Genomic DNA, 25,213 nt, shown 5'->3' with positions numbered 1-25,213 from the left:
ATCAACCCCAAGTAATATTAATTAATATTATACTAATTTTAAATGTATATAATTAGGTCAAATTAGGTGGCTGAACACACTCGACTAAAAAGAAAATGAAAGGTATTCACTAGGGATGTGCGAGACTAATCGACTAGTCATTGAAACGGTAAGCTCCTACTAGTCGACATTGAAAACAACAGTCGATTACACAAAAAAATTCCAGAAAATTGTATAATTTAAATGAGCTCTCCGCGACTCCGACGAAGGAAAGCGAGGCTTTGCAATTTGCGCTCATTTCGCAAAGCTACTGTTGCACAGCAGGATCCACTGCAGCTCAAGATGGGGCACGTTAACGCGTGGTCTCTCTGGCAAACAAAACTTTCATTTACAACGATCTCATTACATCCACTCATCTGGATTTCGTCTTCGTGACGGAATCGTGGATAAAATCAGGTGATCCTAGACCTCTCTCCGAACTGGTTCCCCCTGAGTATGACTTTTTTAACTCTCCTCAGCTAACCGGCCGGGGAGGCCGACTTGTGACTGTTATTAGAAACAAGATGCACTGTCAATTATTACCCATGGCCACCTACAGTAGCTGTGACGTCCAAGGTATACATCTAAAGTGCCCGCAGCCTGTTTTATTGTTATTAATCTATCGCCCCCCCTCTTCTCAAATCTGACTTCTCAGATTTATTAGGGGATGTTTTGACTAGTTATGATCATATTTTAATACTTGGGGATTTTAATATTCATGTATGCTGTTAGGCCAACACTCTAGCTAAGGAGTTTTAGAATTTATTGCCCGCCCTGAACATTGTTCAATAGGTAAAGGGTCCCACTCACCGTCATGGCCATACGCTCGATTTAATACTAACATATGGGTCGTCCGTGGCCGAGATCACCATTGGTGACACACCACTCTCTGATCACAGACCAGTATTCTTTTCCACATGCCTTCCAGCTCCACCTATAACGCTACCACCTCAGGCACGCTGGTCTCGTACTTTGACATCCTATTCTAATCATACATTCTCTGAACTGTATTTAGGGTCTGAGAATCGGCCTCTGTTTGATCCTACCATCTCTTATGGTGATGTTGATGAGCAGGTTCATTATTTTAACAGTAAATGTGCGGACATTTTGGATTTCATTGCCCCCCAAAAGCTCAGATGCCATCGAAACAAGCACTAGCCCTGGATCAATGAAGATATTAGATCGCTACGTCAGCCATGCCGGCAGTTAAAACATAAATGGAAGAAAGACAGACTTCAAATAACACATGAAAGGCTAATACACTCTTTACGCAACTTCAAAAAATCCGCTTGATCCGCCAAGTATGCATTTTTATCAGATATTATTGTAAAAAACACTCATTGCCCTATTCTCGACTGTGGACTCTGTATTAAACCCCCCTGCCAAGTCCTCATCTGTTACTTCCTCGTTAGACTGTGAAGAATTTCTTAATTTCTTCTCAGCTAAAAGTAATAATATACAAGTTCAAGTGTCTACTACGCATCAACCTGCCCCTGAGGTTGCGTTATCAAGCTCTCAGTGGAGCGAGTTTACACCACTCTCCCTTGGATCTTGCAGAGAAATTGTCTCCAATCTCAAACCAACCTCTTCCCCTCACGATGCGCTCCCCTCACGCTTCCTAAATCAGATTTCAACACAGTCGGCCCTGATGTTCTATGTATTATCAATAATTGTCTTTCAACAGGAACGGTCCCATCTTGTTTTAAACTTGCCACTGTGACCCCTATCCTTAAAAAAACGCTTATTACGCTACGTAATTACAGACCTATTTCAAACCTACCGTTTGTATCTAAAATTCTTGAAAAAGCTGTTGCCATTCAGCTGCAAAATTATCTAAATTCCATTTTTGATATCTTCCAATCAGGCTTTAAAACATGGCATAGCACTGCAGTGTTTCCCCTAGGTTTACGGCTTTGGGGGGGATGTGCTCTCTATATTTTTTTGCGGCGGAGGTCCGGACAATGCTTTTTTTAATAAATAATATTTAATCAATCTAATGTTTTATCAGGCCATTTATTTTATATTCTGATAGCCACAGTAAGGCCTGGTAACTGATAAAATGTGTTGTACGCCATGGCGCTGAAGCGAAGTCCTAGTAGTCTATTTGAATATTTAAAAAACTATTGACAACAAATGTAACAACTGAAATGAATTTATCATGAGAAGTACTTACAAAGTTACTTACAAGTAGCCTTTCCATGCCATTCATACTTCTGATTCTAAATAATCTTTCTGATTAAAACATGATTCATTATGAAATGCTCTTAACATGCTGATTTTTAATCCTTTTAATATCATTAATGCTAAATGTGACTTACAGCTAAAAACATTTTTACAGTAAAAGTGTCCATTTATTTACCTGCTCTAGGTGTTTGCAGGTCTTTATATGTGACGCGTCTTTGGCGGGAGAAGCAGAGCTCACGGAGCGGAAAGGGTTCAAATGAAGCGCGTTTGGCACTAAATAAAGATATATCGGCAAAATAATCAACATAACTTTCCCTGAGTGCGCAGCTCAGTTATGTAGACGTGCTGCTCAATTTTGACTAAAGAAATAGTCTAATATTTTTAACGGTTTATTATGTCTCGCGGTCCGGATGGAACGAAGGATAAGCTGGGTGAAAACCTGTCATCCGGTGGTAACTGGACTGTTGCTTGTCAGGGGGGCAGGGCATGCGTCTTTTCTGTACTTAGACTCGGAGCAGGAGAGCGAATGTTGCCATTTTCAGCACCCTGGGAGCGTTTAAAAATGCCAATATTTTTATCTAAATTTAAGGTGGTTGACGCGACATATTTGCGCTCTCTGTCCGCTGGAGGGAGTGTGCTTACCTGTAGATGTGCGTGCACGTGTCTCTGTGTGCAAGAGCATGGGGGAGGAACTCGTTACGGAGAGCAAAGGGGAACTGTAAAGGCGCGACCATGTAGAAACAGAAATTACATGCCTATGCCGCCATGTAAATAAGATTAATAACATAATTCTATTTAGCTTGTTTAATACGAGAACAAGGTATAGACATGTTATATAGGAAAGGTAACCTTAAATGACTTCTCTTGTGATCTGGCGCTATATAAAAAATAAAATTAACTTGAACTTCAAGGGGGGCGGGAGGTGCGGTTGGAGGGGCGGGGCGCCCCCCTAAAGCAATGGTAAGGGAAACACTGCACTGAGTCTGCATTATTAAAAGTTTTCAATGACATCTTAATGGCCACAGATGCTGTGGCACTAGTGTTGCTAGATCTAAGCTCAGCTTTTGATTTTGTAGACCACAGGACTCTCCTATCTCGGCTTGAACAGTCCATCGGAATTTCGGGCACAGTTCTGAAATGGTTTCAATCGTTCTTAACTAATAGGAGTTTCTCAGATAGGATAGGTACCTCGTTATCTTCGATGGCCCAACTTGCTCGTGGCGTACCCCAGAGATCGATTTTAGCACCACAGTTATTTTCATTGTATATGCTACCCCTGGGTTCCATCATGAGCAAATTTGGGGGTATCCTATCACTGTTACACAGACGACACCCAACTGTACATTCCGAATAAACAAACTGATAACTCTGCGTATAAAAGACTGGAAGCCTGTTTGCAAGAAATCAAAGAATGGCTCAAAAATAACTCTATGCTTCTAAATGCAGACAAAACACAAATTATCTTATTTGGGCCGAATGGAAAACCTGGCGGAGACACAACTGACCTCGGCGCCCTAAATCCACACCTTACCTCGGAGGCAAAAAATCTCTGCTTCCTTCTGGATAACAACCTCAAATTAGGAAAGCAAAAGCTATGGAATAGTCTGCACTATCTGTCAGGATTGCTCCCACGTTAGTAGGTTGTTCCGATACCGATACTAGTATCGGAAATTCCGCCGATACCACATACAATTCTGGTATCGGAATCGGCGAGTACTTGAATCCATGTACCGATCAGATACCAATTTCTTAAACAGGACGTAGGTATGCCCGCTAGCTTTGCTTAATGCTGCAAATGGCAATGCTTCTTCACTGCTCATATTGCAAACACAGAAAGTTGTGCTGTGAAGAAGAAATGAAAATGTGCTAGGGACATGCACGAATATTCGATCCGCAATAATTATTAGAAAATTAAAAAAGCTATTTGAATATTTTTATTTTTCATAAAAACACTGCATCACCACAGGTTTAGAATTGTCTTGTCTTATTTAACGCTTCTTCACTTCATCTATAATTACTTTATAATGTACAGAAAATATAAAAAATTGTTTGCATGTGTCCAAATCTTTCTACAGTCAGATCGCAAGCTAGTTTAAATATTTTAAGTTCACACAGGGCGGCCTGACGGATCGCGTGTTATGCTCAGCTCACATCACCAAACATGTTTTAAAAACTGGTGAGCCACAGAATTCGTTAACATTACATTACTTATATATAAGTTGGTATAAAATACCAACGTAATATTAAATGATTCGGTGATTCATTTATTTATTACCATGACTTGTTCGGAGCGGTTGTTTGTTCGTTAGAAATATGTTGGGCTAACTAATGCTGATTTCAATAACTTTAAACATTAAAATGTACATTTCACTGCAACTAATGTTAATAAATTTGGCCTTAGCATAAGACTGGTACCTTTCTCCATACCTAAAACCTGCATTTTCCTCCAAAGAACTTCAGGGTCGTCGCCTTCAAGTTAAATAAATAAATCCGCACGGGTGTTTGTTTTAAAACGAGTTGAAATTCTTTAGGTAGGCTTAGTTGAATTTACTTGTTTAGCTTTGCATTGCATTTACATCAATAAGACAGACACTGACCATGAAACGACAAAGAAAACAATATTTGCGATGGTGATCAGCAGAATTATTCATTCTTCCTCAAATGCCGGTCACGTAATAAACAACAAGCAGTAAAATGGCTCCGTCTTTGTTTTTAGGATCAATTAACAGTCGGTATGGAGGTATCAAGAAGCCTGTTTACCTTATTTATTATCAACATTATAAACAATAAAGCCAGATATTCTTGTCAGATATGGATTTTGTTACCGGGAGTTAGAGAAGAGCCACGCAACGCATTATTCACATTTTCCGCTGTCGGTTTGTAAACCGTCGGCTTGTTGAACAGACTTTCAACAGAGTAAAATAGACCTACTGTATTATGCTTGTTTTTCTTATCAAGAACATGTTAAACAAAATAAAGAAGATAACCATATATCACAGACTTTCAATATGAGTTTTGTTTTGTACGTTTGGTTTTTGTATGATTTCGCTTTGCGCAGGTTTAAATGCAGTTTTTATGTATTTTTTTTCCAACGTTGCTAATCTTTTCAACATTAAAAACCCTATATACAGGATCTAATATTAGTTCATTATGAATATTTAATGATAGTTATAAGCTTGATGTGAAATTGTGACTAAATAAAAACGAAACAAATTACGTATTTTTTCACTTAATTTAAATAAACGAATATTCGTTTTTATGAGCTCAAATATTCTAATATGAAATTACTGAAAAATGCCCATCCCCAGTGCTAGCGCTGTTTGGCAGTATTTCAGAGTGGACCAACCAGCCAGTAAAACTGCGACTTAAGAAAAATAAATAATATTACTGTCAAATGTCTGTCAGATAATAAAAATACTCTCTAATTTACTGTATGTTTTTGTTCATGTTTTATTAAGGGATAAGTCTAAAGCACACCATAAAATAATTATATCAATTCACACAGGGCTAGTATATACAGCTGTACACAGATACACACCCTGGTATCGGATCAGTACTCGGTATCGGCTGATACCCTGAGCCCAGGTATCGGAATCGGTATCGGGAAGGAAAAAAGGGTATCGGAACATCCCTACACGTTAGCCCAATTTAAATCGAAGCTAAAAACACATTTGTTTTCTTGTGCTTTTGACTCTTTGTAATGTATTTATGTTTTATCTGTCTGTTTTTACTCTCTTACATATTGTGGTTCGTTTAATATTCTTGTACAGCACCTTGGCAAACTTAGTTTGAACTGTAAGGTGCTATAGAAATAAAGTGAATTTGAATGGTTGACCGTGATATTGCACGGTTTCTGCAACACACAAAGCTTCTTTTAAACCTCCCCATAATGCACTGCAACAAGGGTCAAATGTGGCACCATGAGATATGAGATAACATAAACCCCCATCACGTGACCCAGCCGGTAACAGGCGCCTCTCTCACAACATCCACTTCAAAAGGTCCACGTTTCCCTCAGTCTGCATTGATTCAATCAGCATTAGGTCTGGGCTTTGTGCTGCGAAACCCCACCCACCCATAAAAATTTCAAGCTGCCTGAGGCACAATGACGTATAAATTAGCTGCCAGTTCAAAATTTAATTTAATCCAGATTTCAGCCACCGCTAAAGTGGAGCCGAATGCTTCAGATTGTTGGTGGGATGTTTTGTCCAGTCTCACGCCCCTCCATCCCAGACAGGAAGCTCTGGAAGAGTTCTTTAGCTTCAGCTCATTAACCTCTCAGTGGTTAGAGAACCCCGAGCATGCAATAGTCTCGAACAGAAAGAGAACAAAGGCCAGAACGCAACAATGCCACAGTGTCCTTTTGAGAACATTAAGGATTGCCTCTGTTTCCTAACACTCTCCGGACTCCTGCGGTGTTGTAATCATTAAACTACCGAGAGTTTTAAACCCCACATTCTGTTGAGGTTAACTTTAATAGTCTTATGTTTGGGGTCCCAAAGACCTCCAATCTTTTGTGTAAAAAACATTAGCGGTACAAGAAAAATGTAGACAAATTCACCAAAATAAATTAAACAAATGGAAGATGCTGACATCTACAATTAAAAATCTACAGAAAATGTACACTTGAATTTCCTAATATATCTAAGACTGTAGGCATAACATTTGTCAGTTAAAGTGTGCTAAGACCTTATTTAAAATCAGGATTAGGAAGACATGAATTTTAAACCACAATTAATCTTAAATACATTTTTAGTGCTATTAAAATGTTTCTTAATAGTTTCTTATACAGGAGGGTTATTCAAATATTTCGCTAATAGCACACGAATCGAAAAGTGACTTGGAGCTTTTCTCCCAAAAGTTTGCGCTGACGGAATATATTTTTGCCCATTCCTTTACATAGGCATCAAAAATGATGACCTGCCAGAGTTGTTCATCACTCGGTGCCGCAAAAGGGCCCTTATCTGCAGAGATAAAAGCTGGAGGCGATTTTGACGCTTCAGTGGCTGATCTGTTCCAATCCTCACTCTGTCGCAATTGAATTCCCATCCAACTTTTGCTTAAGAGGATTTGTACTCGAGGGAGTCAGGAGGCCATGGCATTTAGGAAGAGGGGGATGGGAACAGGGGTGACAGGGATGACAAACATTCAAACACCCTATAAAGATCCAAAACAGGTAAAGAGAGAGAGGAGATGGGCGGAACAGACGGCAGAACGTAATGAAAATTGAAGAGACTTTTTCAAGTTTTTCAAGAGAACTTTTGTTGATTGAAACTGGACACACAAGGCAATAGATCAAATTAATAAATGAGATGCCATCATTGCGTTAGATGCAAAAATATTAAACCAAAGTGCAAACCAATGATGCTAGACCTGAACTAACTTTACTTTTCATAGTGAGTTTTGAAATTACTTTTATACACATACACAGGTCAAGGTGACATTTAGTGAATGAATGAATTCAGTTTCTCTTAAACTAACAATATATTTTTTTTAAACCCAGGAAATTTACTTTTTTTATGCTTGAAAAATGTAACATCTTTCTTAAAATGAACAATACTTTTAATACTATTATGTATTTAACAATCTGGCTTAGGTGTCCAAATGCCGTCCTTTTCGGCACCACTGCAGACAGAAAAATGAACACCAGCACTTTAGATTAAAAATGATGTTTTGATGGCGCAAGCTGTCTGTAGCACCTGTCTCGTGCGCACACGCTGTGCTGTTGGAGAGAAAAGGTGTAACACATATTATTAAAGTGAAAGAGGGACACAAGCTGCAGGAGAAAGCAGCAGGTGGTGATCTCCGATCCCATTATGTGGGGCTAATCTACAAACTGGAGCACACGCTCTCTGCACACAGACTAATTCTGTTCTGGTAACAGCAGAAGCTTTACTTGAAATGACCCTACAGCTCATCTTTATCAAAACACCTGTTCCAGGAACAGTGTCTTTTTGGTTTCACTTTACCTACACATGATAACCAAGAGAAGCACTGGTCTGAACACAAAGCAGAGGATTTCGGTCTGATCATAAAATCTGGGCCATGTGTTGGACGGAAGAAGGGACAGTTGTGTGACAGATAAAAGCAGGTGCTGCTCTTTCTAACGGAGGCAAAGATGCATTAAGGATTAGTGGTTTGTGAAGGCATCGGGGTTATAGTGGCACGTGCAGGAGATTAGATGGATTGCCAGGGTTCATGAAAATCAGGCCACATACTAATGATCAACAAACAAACTAGCTTTTGGTCCTGAAATACTGCCAAAACTTTTTAAATACAGCCTCAGAAAACATTAAGGGACCATTCCAAATGTTCATTTAATCAGCATTTCTAGATGTATTGTGGCCATTTCAGTCCAGTGTCTGTTGAATTTCAACAAAATCGAACCTCAGGAGTAGGGCTGAAACGATTCCTCGAGTTACTCGAGTTATTCGAATACAAAAAATCACCGAGTCAATTTTTGTTGCCTCAAAGCCTCGTTTAATCCATTTAACTACAGTACACACGGAGCACTGCGTTTCCCCACGGACCGTTATTACTGACGCACAGCCCGCTAAACTCTATTCATGTTACAGGGCTCTCAAGTCTCACGCATTCACCGTGAGACACATGCATTTTAGTCTGTTCACACGCTCACACGTGTTTCTCATGCTGATAAATGAGTGATAGCTTATTGAAATGGTGAACTGCTATTTTACGTAGTTTTAGTCTATTTTGCTGCATTGAGTCCATGAAACTAGATGCGGACTAGTGGATGCCGAATCCTGCCATCTGTCAGTTCTGCGTGTCTGAGTGAATGAACTGCACAGTTTAACGTGCTACACGCGTGTTGCTCATGAATTTCTCTGCGTCTGCGCTTTATGAGGACATGAACACATGAACTTCATCTCCAGAGTTGCTCTGAGATTTTATTTCAGAACATTTTACTGAGTGAAGCTAACGCACTAAAAAAATGTATCTAAATTTATTTAAAAAGTTCATGTTTCGTTTTCTGCAAATAAATGTAAACAGAAATAATATTTTTATTTGAAATTCGGAAAGAATATTGTTAGTACAAAAATGATAATTTTACCCAAACACATACATATAAATAGTTGCGGCTGCATGTTACGCTTGTCACCCAGTACTATTTAAAATGAGTAAATGCTACTAAACTAAATGCTACTAAAATGTGACTCACAAAACAAAGCATGACAATAATTACCATTAACACTAACATGCAAAAATGTCAAAGTTACTGTTTGGTTTTAAAGATGTCTCTGACTTGTTACTACTTGTTTTACATTTACATTAGATTTATGCATGAGGGAAACGTGAATGCATCAAAGTGTAACACAATGAGGAGGGACATTACAGAAAATAAATCACTAATTTCTCTGGATTTAAACCTAATTGGAAACATTTGGGATTTTGTAAGTACACAAGTGAACACAATGTTTAACACTGTGCTAGTGATTTTTTAATACTTCATATAAACATTTTCACTTCCTCCATATTTCCAGTCTTCCTGACAACAAAAACAGCCTAAGGAGATTTCTCAAAGCATACCACCAAATTCAAATTTATATTTCATTCCATGTAAATAATTCAGCTTTGGCAAACAGATATAGGTCCTGTAGCAGAGCTTGTCTGGACTTTAAATCTTTCATGATGAAGAGTGCAGAGAAGCTAAATTAGGAAGAGGAGGCAATGGCGAATCTTCCCAACAAAGTGTATCAGAACAGAGAGAGAGTCACTCCATGGTCCGCCTCAGCCTTCATCGCATTTGGGACCGTTGACAAACCGCACCACATAAGAACAAGCTTGAAATCCCTGCCAAACCTCACACACACTGTTCTGCGTCCTTATTTCACTCTAATGGAATGTGTGTGGTTAGAACGGCTGTGAAGTTGCCTTTAAAAAAAACGTCCCTTTTACTGATTCCATATGGATAACCTGCCTTCAATACAGCACTGAGATTCAGTCTGACTGGCGATTCTGATCTAATGTTTAACGATAAGACTCATTTTGATTGTTGTGTGGGAACACAGTTACTTAAAAAGACGCAATTGTTGCTAATGTTTGTACATCAAACAAACGGAAATGTGATGTTTGTCAGCCTAAGCGGTAACAGACGCAAAGCGCTGTGCTAACGGTGACCAAAGCCACACCAAAGAGGAACCGCTTGAGTTTCACCAATGACGTTTCAGTCCGCTCGGGTTTATTAAGTATGTACACAACACAGAATCAACAGTTATTTCATTATCCCCTGTGATCCAAGCTACGCTAGGACTTTCTCAGTTTTTCCATGAACGTGGCCATGTTTACATTAAAATGTAATCAAATGTGTCTGATTTCTATTGTCTGTTCAGCATGGAAATCGGAAAATAAAACAAAACAAACATTCGCTGCAGGAGTTTTACGAATTGCTGGAAAGGTAATACAAAGCAGGAACAGATGCAAGTATTAAAAAAAAGGAAGTTCATGGTGCCAGAAAGCGTTGTTTAATGTCCTACAATACAGGGCAATAACGTAACATCCTGAATTTGACGAATACAACAAATTTAAAGTCCTCTTATCCACATTTCATTTCATTATGCTTTCATTATGGTCTGTCCTGCCCCAGTATCCAGAGAAGAGCGTCACTATTTCTCTAAATAGTTTAATAACGTTCAAAATAAGACTGGTGCCTCTCCAAGGGCTTTTCAACAAAGAGCGTGTCAATTTCATTTGCGTGAACAATGACAGCCTGCTTATTGGGACAGGCTTTTCTGAATCCACCCTTTTCACATTTGAACAGTGTGACGGAAGGCTACTGGATGAGAAAGGAGATCAGAGAGCAGTTTACAGCACGCAAGTGGGTGTTAACGGCCCGCATTAGGCCAGATTAACCAGCGCGCGTGGAGCTGTCGAATTAATGCGTCAGAGCACATCAAGATTCCCAAAGGGTCAGTGTGCTTTCTGAACCATGACGATTAAAGATCAACACAATCTCCTCCTCGTTTTGCTGCCGCCATCCTTTTCATAGCAATGTGCCCACTTGCGTTTTGATTAGGTGGACACAGTTTAAAGGAATTGGATATGGTGTCTGCCACCAGCATCAGTGGGTACAATTGATGTTTTAGAGCAGCTGTGGGGGCCAGATTTCAGTATACAGAATCTGCCACTGCGAACTTCAGTTCTTTATCGCTTCTGCTTCAACATCACTTCCTAAATTTACCGTGTTTGTCTTTGTGTTTTATGTTACACGCAGGTCACACGCGCTGAATACATCAAAACAGAATGAGTGGACAAAACAAGTGTATGGTTCCCATAACAACTTGTCATTGCGCGTGCACATGGAATTTTAATGTCCGCAGCTACATTGAAAAAGTAAGAAAAAATGTATTCTTTAAAATCTATAAATGCACGTGTGTAAGTGTGTTTAAGAAAAAAAAAAAAAATGTATATAAAACTAAAATAATTAATAAACGTTTATATATAATTTTAATTATTGGTAAATATAAATAAACACCTAAATATTTCCTAAATATATAAACATGTATGTGTATGTTTGTGTTTATAAATACAAAATTAATATGCACAGTACACAGGCAAATATTATGTAAACCCAAACTTTTATTCTGGATGCGATTAATCGTTTGACAGCCTTTATTTTAATGCTGCAATCCTCTTATGTAAAAAACAACCAAAAGTACCTGACAGTACAGGGCTCGACATTAACGCTTGTCCGCTTGTCCGGTACTATGGAGGAGTAAACCTGCAAAAATTATAAATAAATACGTCAATCTGTAATAAATCATCAATAAGCGCACCTAATCTAAATGACACACAGTCATTTGATGCATGGTTATCGACTTCATTGGCTAAATGCTGTAACTCTCTAGCTAATTGTGCGCCCGCCATAGTTACTTAACGTTATACACGAAGCAAACGATCAGTGAGTGACGTGACGTTAGTCCAAAACAAGACAAGAGTAATCGATCAAACGCTTCAATCTACGCTGCACCAATAGTAGGCAAGACCAACCCATCTAATTATCATACAAGACACAGAAAAGTAAGAATAAATACAAGAATAAATAAATAAAAGTGGAAATAAATACATGCGATAATAAATAAATATTAAAATAAATAAACGTATAAATAAATAAATGTAAAAATAAAAGGAAATGATAAATAAAATAATCTAAAAATAAAAAATAATAATAATAAAAAATAATTAAAAATGGACACAAAAAATAATAAATCAATTTAAAAAATGAAAAGAAAAGTTAAAGCTAAGATCAATAATAGCTAAAACGAATTATTTTGTTTTATCAAACCATTCATTCCTGTATTTATTTTCATATTATTACATTTATTCGTTTATATATTTATTTATTTATACATTCATTTATTTATAATTTTTGCAGGTTTAGTCCTCCATACGGGACAAGTGAATGTTTTCTATGGGCAAGTGAGAGAGAATTTTACTTGCCCGACCGGACAAGTAACTTGAAAAAAAAACAGTGCAACATATGTAGAATAATAAGAATATGTGCATTAGACAGAGCTGCGTGTTTGTCGTGGTTTTGCTTGTTTGTGTGTGACAATAATCAATGCGCACCGCACCACGCGGACGTGGAATCCTGTCATTTAAATGTCATCTGGCTGTTCTGGGTGTCTGAGTGAATTATGTGCACAGTTTAACATACAACACGAGTGATGGTCGAGGATTTATCTGCGTCTGCACTGTATGAGGATATGAACACATGAACTTCATCTCCAGAGTTGCTGTGAGAGTTTATTTTACGAGCGTTTTACTGTTTGAGTGAAGCTATCTGCAAACAAGCGTCTTACCGAAGACCCGTCAAAATAAAAGTCCCGTTAAATTAAACATTCAGACAAAAAATACTGTAGTGTACTATAGTATTTGCTATTGAAAACTGAAGTGCCCTTGTAGTAAATTGATAAACACTGTATACTAAAGTAAAGTTCAAAAACAATAAAGTAAGAATTTTACTGCAGTTTACTATAGTAAACACTATAGGATCCTACAATAATTTGTGTGGACTAATATACCACTATTGTATAGTAAAAAAGGAAAAACACAGAACTTAGAAATATTAAAACAAATTTAGGTAATCTAAAAATGATATGGCTCTAATTTATCCATCTGTATGTAACATTAATGTCTTTTGTCAGTTATCTGCCTATTCATAATGATCTACACTTGCACATTTCTGCCTGTGCTACCAAATTTTAAACCTCTCTAGCACCAGTGCTATGTGCAAAAAAAGTAAACTTAGAGCCTTAAAACTAATAATAATTACTGCTTGCCTTTGTTTTAAAGCAGTCACAGAGAGTAACGGCCTATAACCAAATTCAGGCGGCCAAAGTGGACACTAGTTAAAATGCTTAGAAGCAAACTTGACCAATCTAAATCCGAAACAATTATATTGATTATATTATATTACAATTCAAATGAAATATCTTTTTTTTATCTTTGGACAAGTAATTTTTGTAGTCAGACAAGTGAATGACAAATTTACTTGTCCGAAGGACAACCACATGACAATACTTAATGTCAAGCCCTGCAGTATAGTCCCATTATACCAGCTCAAAGAACCAAATGAATTCTGACCTTGCACAACATTTAACCATGAAAAAAAGATGAAAAATGCACACTTGGTTCTCTTTTTACATTTGCACCGCACAAGATGGCTTCTGCACTCATCAGCTCACACAGTCAGGAGTCGCTTCACTTTGGTTCCCTACAGCATAGGGCTGGGCGATGTGTTTAAAAAAGACGCTGCTCGTCTTTCTCTTGGTCTTTCTGTGCAGAAACCAGCAGCACTTTCAACTGACCGAACAAAACAGCGTTTCCAAAATTCTGTCACTGTTACTGACTGCCTGGGCATATGAACATTAACGTTCACGCTAAAGCCTACATCGCATGACAATGTTATAACGCGTATTTTTCATTATTATCAATTATCGTCTGGTATCTGTCTGTTGTAATCGACATCGGGATATTTGCGACACATCGGCGACATACGATAACATCGTCACATCGCCCAGCCCTACTACAGCATCTCCTATTAAAACAGACACAACAGCGAGGAACGACCGGCCTTATGCAACAAGGGATCTCGCTCGTTCCCTTTGGCACAGACATCTTACCAGGCTCAGATGTCATAAAAGCAAAGAGCACTGCAGTTAAAAGCTGCTCTCCTACAATTGCTGTTCTTTAACCACAATCCTCCCCAGAAACTTTCCATTTGCTAAGCTAATAAAGAACTAGAAAAGCGAGACTGGGAGAAAAAGAAATAACAGAGTGTGCTGAGGTTTTCTTCCCCCCCATCCACCCCCCCCCCCCCCCCCCCCCCCCCCCCCCCACAAGCCAGTGCGTTCGCATGAGGGGGCCTCCATGTCACGGCTTTGCACTCCTGAGGCTCCTTAAAGTCTACAGTATGAGGGCCAAAGCGATACTTTCAGTAAAAGCACTGTATTCTGCCGGCGTGTTGACCCGCCACTGTTCCCACTGTTCCCGAGCTCGGCTCAGCTTGGGCTGTTTGTCGATTCCCACTGGTAAGCATGACTTTATCCCTGTGAACGAACAGCCTCCAACTCTCAGGCAAAAGAAACTGGAAAAAACAAACAGCGCCGCTTTGAAGCGAACTCGCATACGTCTCGCAGATGTTTGCGGTGCCGGCATAAACAAGTGCAAGGCTTGTGCCATCAGAGCATAGCATATCTTTTTTTTACCACCCGCCTCTTCATTCCTTCCATCTGCAGAGAAAGCAGATAAAGAATAATGCCACTGTTCTGCGCAGTAACCAAAGTCAGGGTAATAATAATGACGGCCAGCTAGCTGTGGGGAGAAAAGTCGGCCGGGCTGGGGTTGCATGGCTGATGACAAAACAAGAGCACTCTTGGATTCCTTTACAGGACTAGCGGCCCGATGCCTGCTGAGACCATTAAGGATTATGCAATGTGGAACAGTTAGATTCAACCAAAAAGGCCCCCCAGGGAAGAGAGGTGGGATGCAAGATTTCGCTCACACCCGTGCCCACTTCACATGTACGTTGGAGAAGATATAAAAGAGCTTTATTTATAACATAACAGGAAAGAGAATGGGACTGTAAAGACATAATGTTGCTATGCTCAAAGGTATAGAATGTCATTTCTGTGCCACTAGAGTCATTGAACCATTTAGCAAAACTAAAAACAAGCATGTAGTCCTAAGGTTAGGTTGGGTTAGTCTGGATGCGACAAGATGTTTTGATAGCACCACATATCTACACTTTTCACAAAAATTAACAGAAAAACATAAAAACCGTTTTTGCACATTAAGATGGGATGGAAGAAAACGCGTTTTGACACTAAAGTCACCCTAAACAATACTGAATATTTTCTAATTCCGAGACTGATACTTCATGCAGCGAGGCGTTAAAAATTAAGATAACAGCCATCCAGAAAGTGCTTCATTTCCTCACCGTTTAAATCTGCTGTCAAGCTCCCCTGCTGATTTGCGAACTCATCACTAACAATCAACACCTGAATCCTGCAGAATGCATTTGATGAATGCATAACATATTCAATTATTATAATTTCCTAAGCAAACATGCCTGCTTAAACTATGAATATTTAGTCTAAACAACACTATAGGGTTTTAATCAGGACAACATGAACGAGAGGGTCTTCTTAGCTGCAGACAATTAGTCTGGATACGTGACCATCCGTCTGGCTAATAAGGAATAGAAAAACACCCTAAGGTAAGAGACCGACAGGATTGGGAGTGAGAATGCGGTCAGTGTCTATACACTGTCTATATTTCATTCTGGTTCATTCCATCATGGAAGCAACACACACAATTATGCCAGACTGGAGGAAGTAAAAAAGTGTAACAAAACAGCTAATAACATCTGAAAAACAGAATTTATTGGCTGCCGGCTAACATTTAAAGGGATAGTTCACCCAGAAATTAAAATTCTGCATAAATAAATTCATTTATTCACACGCTTGTCATTTCAAACCTGTATGACTTTCTTTCCTCTGTGGAACACAAAAGAAGATATTTAGAGAAATGTCTCGGTGGATTTGTGTCTGTAAAATGGAAGTCAATGGGGGCCAGTGTTGTTTAGTTACCAACATTCTTCAAAATCTCTTCCTTTGTGTTACAGTCATACAGGTTTGGAATGATATTAGGGTGAAAAGATGATAAAGTCAATTATCGCTTCACAAAACTAGTTCATAGCTCTGGATTGGCAAAATAATATTGTTTAGTTGTCCTCGGTTGTGTAAAACTAATCCCTTGAGGTCTGCCTCTGACAACAAGAGTGGAATGACCTTGCATAAAATCTTCATTTTGACAGGAGTGTTCGCACTTCCCAAAACTCCATGCAAATCACACACTGGAACATCTGGCCAGAAACAACACACCAAATCATGTCGGGTTCATAACATACAATTTAAGAGAAAGAAAAAACAGACTAAATAAATTCACTCCAAGGACATTACTATCAATTCACGAGACTTATTTTGACTGCTCTCAAACGAACCATTCCTTATTGTTTTTGTTTATCTGAAAATCTTGTCTCTCATGCACATCACTGGCAAACACACAGATCACACTGGTGGTTTCAATCCAGATAACTTTAACTGCTCCGTGTACATGATGCCAGTATAGAAAATCTATGCACTATCCGGGGTCTCATTGAGATTGACGCTTTCATGCCTGTAAGGCAAACTGAGTGAGGTTCTGATCAATGGGAGGAGACAGTACAAACCACCATGCCAGTCAAGCATGGAATTACAAAGTGCGGGTGCCAACCCTCTGGCATTTCGTCAAAAATTACTAGGGACTGGATTATTCAGATTCAACAAAATTGTGCCAATTAGCTGTGTAATAAAGCAGACAGAATACAAGTCAATTTCCTGCAAATATCATCCAATTCTATGTGTAACTCTTCTCTGGGACATTACTCCTCTTACAAAAATTAAACATGCTTCTACTACAGTAACTAAAGTAAACAGTAGTAAATTCATAGTAACCACAAAAATAGCAGCCATAGTTTACTTTAACCAATCATTCTGTAGTAAAACAAATGGCCACTACAACATGGTTTGGTTGCTTTCCTTTTACTATAATAAAAACATGATTGACTTTCCTGAGGGTCGTCCTTATCTTTAGATTAACTTTATATTTTCATCAAAGGACTACTGAAGACATTAGCCAGCAGAAGGAGAATCAGAAGGAGCACAGCCAGCAAAACAAGCCAAGTGTGACCGTGAGTGAAACACAGTTAGTGCCTGATTTACAGCTCCGTCGAATTAAACTCAACTTTGTGTCTTTAAGAATTTGATATATGTCGGGCACATTATAGAATTTAAGATGCATTTTATTGTGCTTGTGAGAGAAAGAGTTGTGGTCTACTCGATTTTAGACGCCAGTAGTTGTTGCAGAATATCGAAAATATCAGTACCTTCTTCTTGCCGAGAAATCAAAGCAGATCTAACTGGTCGCTTCACACATAAGTATTCTTTATAATACAACTCAAACACTCACAGTAATGTCGATTTGAAACGTTTCTGATTTATAAATATAAATAAATGGTTGATCTAACTTAACTCTAGCCTACCTGTCGAAATGCCCTCACCATCTAAAGTAAACACTGTTGCAATTCGTGAAATCCCTCGTTACATTACTATCACTCAATATGGTACTAATAATACTATAATGGTAACAAAACACGGCGTTATAAAGTATGAATCATTGAAGTAGTGTATGACTGGTTACATTGTGTCACGGCCAAATCGCTGCTCGACTTTACGCTCAACTACCCGCCAGCAAATCGCTTATTGTTCTCGGTCGAAACTCACCCTTTCTCCCGAAAGAAAAGCTGTCAAGGCGAGGGTTAATATCATCCAAAGGTTCCTCATAATTCCTTAGAAAGCTGTGCGTCTTCTGTCGAATAAACGGAAAATATCGTCCACCGGTCTGTTTCCACTTTAGGAGAAACTCTTAACCAGCTTCCCCCCTCTCGCTCTCTTGCTCGCTCCAATCTCACTCTCGGGACTCAAATCCCACCGGATACGTGTTGCTTTTCTCCGCGCTTATTCCTCCGCGGACTTTCTCTAGAAACAGTAAGTGTTGCGCTTTGAGACTACGGCCGTGTGCGCAATGCTGCACTCGGTTCAAGAAAGTGAATTTAACGTGAGCTCTCGGGCATATGTGTGAAGTGAAGATCTGCTGTCGAGCAGGACTGAGAGAAAAATACAGGTCAACTGGAGGGAGATCTTGAGCAATGATTGACAGATAGCCCGACCGTATAGGCGCATGGGCTGAGCGGGAGAGAGTTAAAGAGATAGAGAAACGATTTTTGTTCATTCATTAAATTTAGTTTTTTTTTCTTTTTTATCTGTACTGGTTTGAGTGACGTAATTCAGACTGTGATGTCTGACTATAATGAACCCAAGTTTTTCCTCGTACTATTTTTGAAACAGTTATTAAATATTTATTGTGGAGTTATTTCATAATTTTAAACATTTTCACTATAATATGTTAATCCGTTTGAGTCTGACACACTGCTATGCACATACATTTACATTAGCATATGTGCCAACATTTTTTTGGCAAAAACCAAATTGCGCCTTGTAGGTGCCTTAAGTAAAAACAAAAAAAATCTTTATGAATATACAATAAACAATTCCTACTATAATGTTTCTATAATCGTGATGTTACCGCCGGCGAGGTTACTTTGCTCTACTGTATGAAATGTCTCCCCCTAATGGACAAATATGATAGAGGGAATACGTTGTCATAATCATCTTGTAATTTCCTTTAAATGGCAATAGACTTAATGTAATGACAACAATTCAGCAAACAAAAGGCTCACATGCTTTTTGAAACTGCAATGCATATGTAGGCAGGGCTGGAGTGGGACAAAAAACAGCCCTGGCATTTTGGCACAGGTCATCACATAAATAGACGGCTTTAATGTTACATACAGATATATCAATTATGGCCATATCTTTTTAGTTTTTTTTCCCAAATTCGTTTTTCCTTTTTAATTTTTCTGAGTTCTGCGTTTTCAGTGCTTTACTATATAAAAGTGATACATTTGTCCATAAAAATACTGCAATAAAACTCGTACTATAGTATTTCTGAAACTTACTGTAGTAAATATGAAAGTATACTAGTGTTTACTACATTATACATTTACTACAAGTACATTGTTTTTTTCATCTGGTTGAATTTAACCGGACTTTTATTTTGGCGGGTTGTCGCGTTGAGGTTCGAGTGTGTGTTTGACGGTAGCTTCACTCAAACAGTGACCACAGGGTGTCTGTACACGATACGGGATGCCTGCACGATCCGTTCTGCGCATGCGCATAATTACGTAGTAGAAAACGTCACGGTTTCCCTACACGCATGCGATGAAACACTTGACGGCCAGGCGGCACATTTTGTAGGCTACATTGTGTTTTTTATTTAACAGTTCACGGCGGGTCTATTTTGATGTTTTTTAATGTATTTGCAAAATAATAAAGGAGTTGTTACATGAACATACACGATTTTGGTTACATGTGGAATAAAGTCTGAGTCTTGAGAGTCTGTCACTGCAAACCTTCAGTTTCCTCCATACTCCCCTTTGCGATTCATTGCTGTATGTCATTAGGCCTACTTAACTTGCCGTGTTTCGATCTGAGGTCAGTATTGTCAAAGACGGTTTGTGTCGTATTTTTATTAAAAGCTGCTAATATTAGTTAACTTTAAATAAAGTAATTTTGTATTAGTATGGGTCTATAAAGGCTAATATATCTATATATTTAATCTAAATGAGGAAAATAATCCCTTCAATGGTGTTTACAGAAGACAATAAGGAACATAATATGCATTTCTGCCTAGACTATCTGCACTTACATGAAGAAAGAACCGGGGAAACGTTACAGAGTATTTCAAACTGACAATGGAAATGACTTGAAAGAACGCATAGTGTGCACACAGAAGTGACCTGAGACCAGAGGTGAACAGTAGTGAAAGTCGCGGTACAAAGGTGCGCAAGCGTGGAACAGATCGTGCAGTGTCGTAAATCGTCGCAAAACAGAATTATCATTTGCGCATGCGCGTCTTCTACCACGTCATTATGCGCATGCGCGGACGGAACGTGCAGGCATCCCGGATCGTGCAGCCAATGGGGTGAGTGGAGCTCCACTCTCGAACAGGAAATACGTCAATTCCACTCAATAATAAAGAAGTGGCAAAATGGCGTCGCTGAGCTCTCCGAAGTTCGAACTTTAACTCGGGTATTTTTTATACCACTCGGAAGCGGTATTCAAGATAGTGTGGGTTTAGTGTGCGTTAAGGGCACTGCACTTTGGCATTTTTAAGACATTGGACAGACTTGCGCTCGTACTTCATGCCGCATACACGCGCTCTTAAGTGGCCAAGACCGCAAGTGGGGGTATTTGGACGCAGCAAATGTTGTCTAGGCAACAACGGCCACTTCCGCTCCCTGTTAGTATGTCCCAGTTTGTGCAATCTATTTTGCCATGCACTCAAAAGCACCTACTATTCCAACACAAAAACAGTACCTACTATTAGGGATAGTATAAGTGGGGAATGGGGGAGTCATAATTTGGCAGGAGTCATTTTTCGGCACCACACTGGCCTGTTGACAAAGGTAAACAATGCAGTACTTCTGGTACTTATCTGTGTTAGGCCTTAGCATATAAATATCGTATCACATTGCCTAGCACTGTCCAATATCAAAATCATATCTAGAAAAAAGATTACAAGTAATAGTATAGTTAATATAGGATTATTTACATATATATGTATCTGTGCCCTAAGGCATAAAAAGACACATTTCTTTATGGCCCAGTAGGATTTTATTATGTGTTACTTCATTATATAGTGGAAAATATTTTAATAGCTCACTGACAAATGCTGCAATCCTGACATCTCATTCTTGCATACCGCATAATTAACCAACATCAACACACTCATGCATTTACAAACAGGTCAGTCATTCCGTGTCTGAATTCATTTCCTCAGTGGTCGCTCTGGAGACCAAGTCAGCTCGACTAGAGTGGCTATGTCGGTCTGTGGTTGTGGTCATTAATCTTTGGGCTGTGACAGAGGTTTTGCTACTCCTGATGTGCACACGTGAGTCATTGTTTGCCACGGGACTGTTTATACCCTCATCTTCCTCATCCTCCATCTCTCCTTCACTTTGACTTCCCTGAAGCTTCAGGCTTTCAGAGCTGAACTGGCTCAAAGGCTTTCCAAGGATCCCAAAGCTAAGTGCAAAGAGAAGCTGATTTAGCAAAACATGTAACTTTACGGAACTACAATACATAATGCAACCACACACTTCTAGGCATTACCAGAGAGAGGTGAGTTGCTGGTTCAGCTCTTTCTTCACCACCTCTAAATTGCAATATTCATTTGAACATTTTAAGCCCTGTTTAAGACGTCTGAAGTTCCCGAACAGGTGAGGAGCCTGTTCTTGTGGAGTGGGCAGCAGAGAGGCCATCAGAGGGGAACGCTGGGTTATGATACTGTTCAGTGTCGGACGCCGGTTAGACTTCCTGGGTTAGGGGTCAGGAGACAGAGCGAGAGTGTGAAAGAGAAGATAGCTCTGTGAAATCATGAATCATTACACAGTCACTTTCACACTGACTGAGGCTGAAGTTTTTATAAATCTGTTTCAATAAATTTGGTTTCCCAGGCTCCAGAGAAATGTAGCAATGACAATAAATAAATACCGTAATATAATCAAATTATGAATAAGATCAAAAGATCTGTCATACTGCCATGTTGGTCGGAACTGCACCTAAGTTTTTCACCTACTGTTGCACTTGTGTATATGGTTGAGTGACAATAAAGGGATTTGATTTGAAGTAAAGTGGTATATACTGGACAGGTCTTTTGTTTTGTTTTTATTATTTATAGTGCAATGCCAGAATTTTTAATAATATGTAGAAAAGAATTTTGTGTGAATAATTCACCCTCATTATTCCCACATGACCGGACTATGTTCTTAATTTTTGGTCAAACTACCTTAACTAAATCCAGTGTAGTATAGCACCTGCTGACCTGTCATTCTCTGCCGCTTGTCTGGGGTTCATAACCTCAGACTGACCCTCATTTTTAGAACTGTCCTGATTTTTCTGCTTCTCATCACATTCCTCCGATTCAGTCCTCAGGGCGGGGTTAAACGTGTCTGACCGGAACAGGCGGCCAATCTCAATCTGGATTCCCTTCAGGTCCCGCCTCTCAAAGGTCACCCATGCAGCATAACTGCAAAAGCTGAGGAGACACTGAGATACAGAAAACACACACTGATCTCATGATGGGGAAGACATATGAATCCTTTATAGGGGGCAGGTGGTGCCTACTAAAGTTCTTCCAAATATAGAAAGGTAATACTATCTGAACAGGAGATGAAAAATGTTATCACACTTATTATTATTATACTTATCATTTATAGTAAAATTCACAAACCTCATCCAGTTGTATATCACTGTGAGTGGACGACAACCTGCCCCTGTTTACATAAATCAGACTCATTATTCCTCAAACACATACCCATCCATCACTCGTTCGACCCATCCATTAACTTAACGGAGATGCACATAAATTAAACACACTCTGTATTCATAGCTGCTCTGACCTGACACCGGCCGTACGGTGCTGTGGAAACAAGCCACATGGACCCTTTCCTAGAAGAAGCATGGCATAACTCAGGGCAAGCTGTTTTTGCGCCATCTCCACCTTAACAAATGTTTCTGCCTTTTTCTGCCTCTCGCTTATACTCTCATCACTGGAATGGAAAGAATGAGATGCTGTTACTTGACTTACAGTGCTCAAACGTTTTTCGGTTTTTATGGATTTTTATGGGAGTCATACCAATGGCCTTGGCATTGTTAGCACTGTGCTCTTAAACTAAAGGAACTACGTTAACGGTAGATATGTATGTACAGTAGGTACATAAACCTGCCCCATATGATATCACAAATGCTTTGAAGTATAGAAAACGAATGGGCAGATTACAAATGTCATGTAAAAACAGCCACTTGATGATTTATGATGTAATGTTTTTTACTCACTTTGAATTTGGTATTTCCTCCTGAGCTTTCTTCTCAAAGTAGCAAGAAAAGTAGAGCAGGACACAGGCAAGAAACTCATCCAGCTCTTTGCTCCTGTGAATATTTTGGAAAAAAAATAATGGTAATCACAGAACTTCTCAAATCCAACTAAACCCAAACATGTGTTATTCTTTTTTTTATTAATTCAGATGCTTTCACATTTTTTCATGCTTTTGGCAGATGCTTTTATCCAAAAATTATTTAAATTACATTCAAGCTGTAGGCCTACATTTTATCAGCATACGAGGGAATCACACCCTTGACCTTTGCACTGCTAATGCAATAACAATTGAGCACACACTAATTTAAATAAATTGTTCCGATCATTCCATAAGAGCATTGCAAACAGCATGCCATGTTTAAATCTCTACACAAAAATCTAAACAATTAAAAACAGGAATTGAAATGGTTGGAAATAAAAGTACTTACTTTAGTAGAGACAGAAAACATGTAGGTATTGGGAATTCATCCTTTTGTAACAAAGAGACAGCTGACACTGTAACACAATAACGGTGTATTTAAATATCCTTGCTCTTAGAAAAAGACCTTGCCTTCTCAAGTTCGTTTTGTTTTCATTATGCAGCAAACTAAAAGTCAATAAGGACCTACATTTAACATCATGAATTGTGACATGTGTCTTTTGTGAGCGTTTTATTGACGTCTTGAAGGCATTCAGTTGAGCTGGTCCCACAGTGTTTCTTTGAGAAATTAAACGTGAACAGTTGCTCAGAATAAAGAAGTCTTGCCAAGAGAATAAAGTTATTAAGCCATAATTATTTCCTGATGTCAGTCAACCACATGAAACAGTGAAAAGACTACCTTTGCCAATTCTGCAGATGATTTCTGAACTGCTCTTGGTAGGTAGATGTCTTCGTCGTTTTATTGTTTTCTTGTACTTCTGCAGGGGGTTCAAAACTGCACACAACAAAAATGAAGATAATGCTAAACATGCAAGCAACAGAACCACATATCAAATTATTATTGAATAAAAATGTAATAAAAAAAACTAACTGCTTCACCTCGTGAACTCCAGGCTTTGTGTTTCGTCGTTCCAGCCCCAGTGTCCAAAAGAAGACACCTGCCATGCAAATTATTAAATATTGGATACTTTTTAAATACTATATAGTTTTGGAAAACCTATGGAAACGTAACGGACTAACACTCTGTTTTAATTTATATTGTTGGAATATCTTTTCTAGAATTCCTACCGTTTCCGTCGGTGATTTTGGCATAACTCTTCCCTTAATCCGGTAAGCGAACTCCAAAACGTGAAGCGTCCTTGGTATCCTAGCACACGCCAATCACAGAAGGCTCCACCTCCCGGCTTGACGCGACATTTTACAAGTGTCGGGCGCCACGCCCACCTTAAGATCGTTCTTCCTGCCTCCTGGTATGAATTATGAAACGCGAGGGGCTCAGTAGGAACCGGGTGCTCCCAGAACTTGCAAAATTTACTGTTATGACTGTGGCAGATTCTTATGATGTAAATGTGCGAAATCGTGCTTACTTTTCGGCTAGGCTGTTTAAAGTCAAAAGAAGAGCTTTAACGCCAAAGTGAGATTTATCAGTTATTATTTTTATCAGTGTACACTGCTCTTTATGTTTGAACAATATTCATGAAAATTTTAAACAACAGCCCGTTTTGTCCACGACTTTATTAAGGTCTCTATAATGTTGTTTCGTGAATCACAGACCGTATGAAAGAGGGACAGTAGAGATGACATGATGATATGCATAATGATTATGCAAATATTTCCCACACTGCAAAAAGTGATGTGTTAAAAATGACACATGTTGTGTCAAATTTTAACACATGTAGGGAGTGTGTTCAGGGACAACACATGTTGTGTCATATTTAACACAATATGTGTGCAAGCCATTTTAACACACAA

The 25,213-nt window shown here is 38.9% G+C and overlaps 2 protein-coding genes across 2 annotated transcripts in view; both read right to left on the bottom strand.

The window, feature by feature from the left end:
- The window catches only part of sdc2 (syndecan 2), a 34,373-nt gene extending 15,939 nt beyond the window's left edge, over positions 1-18,434 (bottom strand). Inside the window, exon 1 of the mRNA XM_057355161.1 lies at positions 18,048-18,434. Coding sequence (XP_057211144.1) covers positions 18,048-18,107 — 60 coding nt within the window. The 5' untranslated portion in view covers positions 18,108-18,434. The remainder of the gene's footprint in view (positions 1-18,047) is intronic.
- A 2,617-nt stretch (positions 18,435-21,051) lies between these two features.
- Positions 21,052-24,673, bottom strand: LOC130567204 (protein phosphatase 1 regulatory subunit 36). The gene is made up of 11 exons (XM_057355158.1): positions 24,530-24,673; positions 24,341-24,399; positions 24,141-24,236; positions 23,931-24,019; positions 23,751-23,817; positions 23,283-23,375; positions 22,847-22,996; positions 22,678-22,720; positions 22,270-22,493; positions 21,558-21,761; positions 21,052-21,470 (listed from the first exon to the last, which is right to left on the bottom strand). The coding sequence occupies exons 1-11, from the start codon at positions 24,551-24,553 to the stop codon at positions 21,197-21,199; spliced, it is 1,323 nt and encodes a 440-aa protein (XP_057211141.1). The 5' UTR covers positions 24,554-24,673; the 3' UTR covers positions 21,052-21,196.
- Positions 24,674-25,213: the final 540 nt, after the last annotated feature.

The sequence above is a fragment of the Triplophysa rosa genome, linkage group LG16 (assembly GCF_024868665.1).
Source record: "Triplophysa rosa linkage group LG16, Trosa_1v2, whole genome shotgun sequence".
NCBI lineage: Eukaryota > Metazoa > Chordata > Actinopteri > Cypriniformes > Nemacheilidae > Triplophysa > Triplophysa rosa.
This window is presented reverse-complemented; position numbering and strand designations above follow the sequence as displayed.